Source organism: Austrofundulus limnaeus, unplaced genomic scaffold (assembly GCF_001266775.1).
Source record: "Austrofundulus limnaeus strain Quisiro unplaced genomic scaffold, Austrofundulus_limnaeus-1.0 Scaffold278, whole genome shotgun sequence".
Classification (NCBI taxonomy): domain Eukaryota; kingdom Metazoa; phylum Chordata; class Actinopteri; order Cyprinodontiformes; family Rivulidae; genus Austrofundulus; species Austrofundulus limnaeus.
The window spans coordinates 352,509-357,596 of NW_013952680.1; the positions used below are offsets into that span (position 1 = coordinate 352,509).

A 5,088-nucleotide genomic window follows, 5' to 3' on the forward strand; every position below is an offset into this window, starting at 1 on the left:
TTATGTACTCATAAAAACAGAAAGAAAACAGAGTTGTTTCTTCCTGAATTAAAAACGCTGAAGAAGAAAAACAACTCCTCCAAACACAGCGGGTTATATAAGCCAGACACCAGTTGCACGGTGACCTTTGCTCCTGCTGTGACTCCGACAACTGTATGTTGAGCTCCCAGTAAGCATGACCCAGTTTGGAAAAAGAGAATGTGGAAAACACGCACACTTCCACCTATTATTACGCAAACATATTTTAGCCTCGTGTGGAAGGAGTCAATGTTTAGGAGCCTGTGAACCAAGTTAAATATTTAAAGCAAACAACTTAGACAGATTACGGCACGTCAGCAGAGAAAGTGGAACAATTGAAAAAAAAGACGAGGGTGGAAAAAGGAACGCTAAAAAGAGGCCTTTGGACCAATGCCAGACATTGTTTAAATGGTTTTAACAAGAGCCAGACACCTTCGTTTGAAAGAGGTCCAACGTGCTGCTGGATAAACAACCAGCGATGCAAAAACACCGTCTCCTCATGGTTTACTCCACTGTCAGAGCAGACGTGAGCTAACTGGTCATTAACACACAGCAGCAGAAAAAAGTGCCTTTTGGGACAGAAAAACGAGCAGGAAAACAAGTCCCAATACTCTGTTCTGGGTGAGCAAAACTCCTGCTCATGTTCAACTCAAAGCTTCTCATTGTTTCGGGCTTTTATTGACAGAAATGCATCTGTGAGGTGAGAAACTTTGAATATATTCAGGTTTCAAACAAAATGACTTCAAGCTTGAACTGTGACTGAAAATGGCAACAATGCTGTGCATTTTGCAGAGATTGAATTTTTTTAATACTTTTAAAATTTCATTCAGGTTGAAAAAAAAAACAAAAAACAAAAATTAAATTTATCCTTGCAAGTCCACAAGAATGCAAAACAAAACCGGATCTGCTTCAAGGATTTTTCTGGCGTCCGTCGACATCCATCAAGGCGCTTTGTCGTTTGCAAGTTTTTTTTTAAAGCTCTGAAGTAAATATCTGAGAACTACGAAGAATCCTTCACTGATTAGTCTGCTGTTAGAAACTAAGAAGATCTGAGTCAGTGCAGGTTTCAAAGTCTCACATGTGTGCTGTAGTCCTGAGAGGTTTCATCACAGTCCTCTGAGGGGGAGGTTCCTGCAGAGACAGGGGGCTCACCAGTACTCGCAGGCAGGTCACTGTCTGGATCGGACTTCCTCTTCTTCCTCATGTGATATTGGTGCTTCTTGGATTTCAGGTGAGCTGCAGGACAAAAACAGGTCTTTAAGTACTTGAGGTCACTGATCTATTAAAAAAAACAGCTCCGGTCTGAGGTTGTTTAAAAAGATTTCTTATTAAACAGTTAAGCTGTTATTAGCTCATAACCTTTCCACAGAGCTCCACTTCAAAAACTCTGAACAATAACTAGAAGCTTTGAAGATTTGAAGCTTCTGCTCTCGTTCTGATCAAAGGTAGAAGTTAATCACATTTAATATCACAGAGTGGATTCATTTCAGGATTTCGACAGTTTTGATCAAATCTAGCAACCAGCTGCGGGGCTAAATAGTAAAAGAAGTTTTATGATTAAAAATGATTTGGTGTGCTCAGGCTCACCTGCCCACTCCACGTCTCCAATGATGATTCTGTCACACAGATCACAGGTGTTGTAGCTCAGCTTGTTTCTCTGCTCCGCCCCCTCCACTCTGATTGGTGCGATGGCGGGCTCTTCGCCCTGATACCCAGAAATAAGAGTTGGAATAATCTAATCCCATTTTTAGACAAGAGACACGTACAATAACCACTTCCTCAGTCTGTTAAAAAGATGTTTGGTCATTTTAACCAGTGGTTCCCAACCTGTTTTCCTCTCTAAGCTGAGCCCCCAAATCCCTCGCTACGCCCCACCTCTCCTAAAGACCTGTTCAACCTTCATCTCTTCATTAAAATAATAAAAGAATAAAGTGAATACTTACAAACTTTCATTTGGGAAAGAAGTGTTAAATTCATGGTTTTAATTAGTCAAATGGACTTGTTTTGATGATTTTAATATACTGTTATGTGCCTCTCATGTTCTCTGGTGCCCCTCCAGGTTGGGAACCCTTGATTTAGACAACGTTCAGTTTTCTGTTCCCGTTCCTCCTGGTTCTAATCAAACAGGCCTGGAAATAGACATTTGTGTAAAAACTGGAAAATACATCAAACAAAAACACTTCCTAATATTATGAGTATTTTTTAGGAGGTTGTTATAGAAAAGAGCAGAAAAGACAAGTTTTATTTTACTTTAGTCTAGGACAGGGCTATTCAACTGGTGGCCTGCGAGTGACCAAAGTTCAGCCCACCAATTGGTTCATTCATGTTTTAAGTCCAAAGCCCCGGTTTTCTACTTTAATTACTCTAATTTCTTTTAGTTAGACATAGACATGTTTGGTATCTACAGAAACATCAGAATCTTGGCTACAAGCTGGTAAAAACCATTTCTAAGCAACTAAAGACAGTTAAAATGACAAGCAGTTGAAGATAAAACTATCAAAGTGAAAATAAAATTGGTTTAAAAATTTGGCAAATCAGAGATGTCAAAATGATTTTTGTGTCAAATAGGAGGCAGAATGTGTCATTTTTGTTTTTGATATTGTTTAATTATCACTACTTTTATAGGGTTCTGTATGTTGTATTCATGATTAAATGCAGCAAAATAAACTATTAAGGTAACAGATCTTTGTAATACTTGATTTATTTACATAATGACTTTAATTGCTGGATGTTCGGCCCCTCAGCTGTTGACCTGCAGTAACTGTGGCCCCCGGAGTAATTTAGATGAATAGCCCTGCACTAGGATACAGTCATTATTTTCATCAGATGTTGCAAATACATTTTTTATTTTCTCAATTCCTAAGTTATATTACATGTGGTGCAATTCCAACCACATCAATACAACCTTTTGTTCTCATTTCAATCCTAATTTTTCATCCATTAAATGAAAAGCGATACTAATCAATATCCACAATTTGCACTAAATGCTGCAAGTTCTATACATGCTTTTTGTTTCCCTTTTAAACGGGGTGGTGCTTTAACAAATTTAAAGTAATTCATAAATTATAAACTATTTTTTAATTTAACTTATTAGAACATTTCCCCTATGTCAGATAAATCTATTGATTTTGATTTAGACTTCAGTAGTGCTGTGATGAGGCTGATGTGTATCTTTAAAAGTCAGATTACTGCTGTAAAATATTACAGAATAGTGACTATTACAGCCTAATGTTGGCAGGTTCAGTTGTTGGCTGATTATGCACAGGGATGAAAGAAGTGTTAAAAAACACACATAGAGAGGAATTTAAAAAGTAACAATCTAAAACACAGCAGAAAGAAAGGAGAATAAAAATAAATAAAGGCATTTTTAAAATGCCAAAAAGGACAAATCAAACAAATATAAGAATGTAAGAGAACAAGATCCAAAGTGATGGTAGAGGAGCAGGAAACACAGGAAACAGAAGGAGGAAAAAAAAGAAAAAAAAGAAACAGAGGTCAGGATGAAAGTGTTGCTTCGCAGCGGTGGATGAAAGCAGCTGACAGGAAGCTGCAGGTTTAGTCTGCTGAGGCCCCACCTTACTGAGACGGTCCAAGATCTGCAGTGCAGGGTTCAGCACCGTCTCCTCCCACTTTGACACGTCTGTCACATCCAGGCCGTACACGGCAGGGACGTTGTTCCCTGGTCCTGCACACACGAGACATTCATTTTAATAAAAGGAGTTTTAGGCTGCCAATAAAGCCAATCAAAGCTTGCTCATGGCTGATATTTAACTCCACAAACTGCTTCTATTAGAATGATAAATTTCATATTTGCAGCCACTTAGCTGCATTTTTGTCAGCTTTAAGATACATTTGAGCATCCAGCTGTCCACGGACAGAAAATGTGCGAATTGATTTTACACCTAAGATGCCGTGAAATAAATGCATGACATATAATCTATATGGGGAACACAGATGATAGTCTGCACCACCTGGTTCTACATCCAGTGAAGCAAAACAGGCTCCGGCTGGTTTGAGTGGACCGGCACAAACCGGCAGGAAGCCGTAGAGAAGCAGTGATGTGCTAGAGCCGCACCCCGAAGCTCCATCAACCTGCTGACTCACACTGGCTCGATAAGATCTCTCCCTCCTTCCCCACATCTCTCTCTCTCTCTCTCGAGCGCCATCAGTCTCGGCTTCGGCTTTCAGTCACTCTCCAGCTCTCTGACGGTTCCACCCCCGTGTTTCTATTTTGCGCCAGTCAGCAGTCTCCGGGCCAGGCCTGAGCTTTAAACAACAGCAGCAGCAGCTCCCGTCCTGCTCGCCTTTGAGTCTGTCTGTGTGAGGAGCGACCGCCCTGCGCTCAGTGAAGACACACTGATCCAGGGGGAAAACAGGACGTCGCTTTTAAAGACATCAGTGACAAAAGATAGTTCCATTTCATCCATCAGCACCTGCTTCATACTTTAAACTAAGCCAGGACAGAGTTAGACCCTGGAGTGCTTGGGCACTCACTGCATGTTTATTTGATATTTTTATTGAAACATTTATGTGGCAGGAATATAATCGACCAGGCAGACTATCTGCTTTATATTAGACAAGTGCACTTTAACATTGGAAGAAATGCTAAAGGAACTGTCACACTATGTTTTAGACTACTTATGCAAGTGTACAAAAAAAATCTGTCCTTCAAACGCCTAAGTAAGGGAGTAAAAAATGACTGGAAGCCTCTTTTGGACTTACAAATACTGTACATGATTTGAACAGATATAACCTATATGAGTAACGGTCCTTCACAGTCACTGTGAAACATTCCATTGGAGAGATCTTGTAAAAACATGTATGCTCATAACTGCACACAAACAGGTGTTTAAATCCTGGGTTTTCTGATCGGTCAATAATTGAATGTGTATGTGCATATATATATATATATACATATAAAATAAATTCCCTTCTCACCCTCCGCGGGTGGTCTCTTTCATCCTCTGAGCTCGGGTCCTCTACCAGAGGCCTGGGAGCTTGAGGGTTCTGCGCAGTATCTTTGTGCCTAAATCTTTGTGCCTCAATGATCACTGATGCTGAGTTGTATAT

The 5,088-nt window shown here is 40.0% G+C and overlaps 1 protein-coding gene across 1 annotated transcript in view; it reads right to left on the reverse strand.

Annotated features, from left to right (window-relative positions):
• Positions 1 to 661: 661 nt before the first annotated feature.
• Positions 662 to 5,088, reverse strand: part of trit1 (tRNA isopentenyltransferase 1) — a gene marked incomplete in the record, with an annotated part of 74,915 nt that continues 70,488 nt past the window's right edge. Inside the window, 3 exon segments of the mRNA XM_014021110.1 lie at positions 662 to 1,254; positions 1,606 to 1,723; positions 3,594 to 3,703. Coding sequence (XP_013876564.1) covers positions 1,085 to 1,254; positions 1,606 to 1,723; positions 3,594 to 3,703 — 398 coding nt within the window.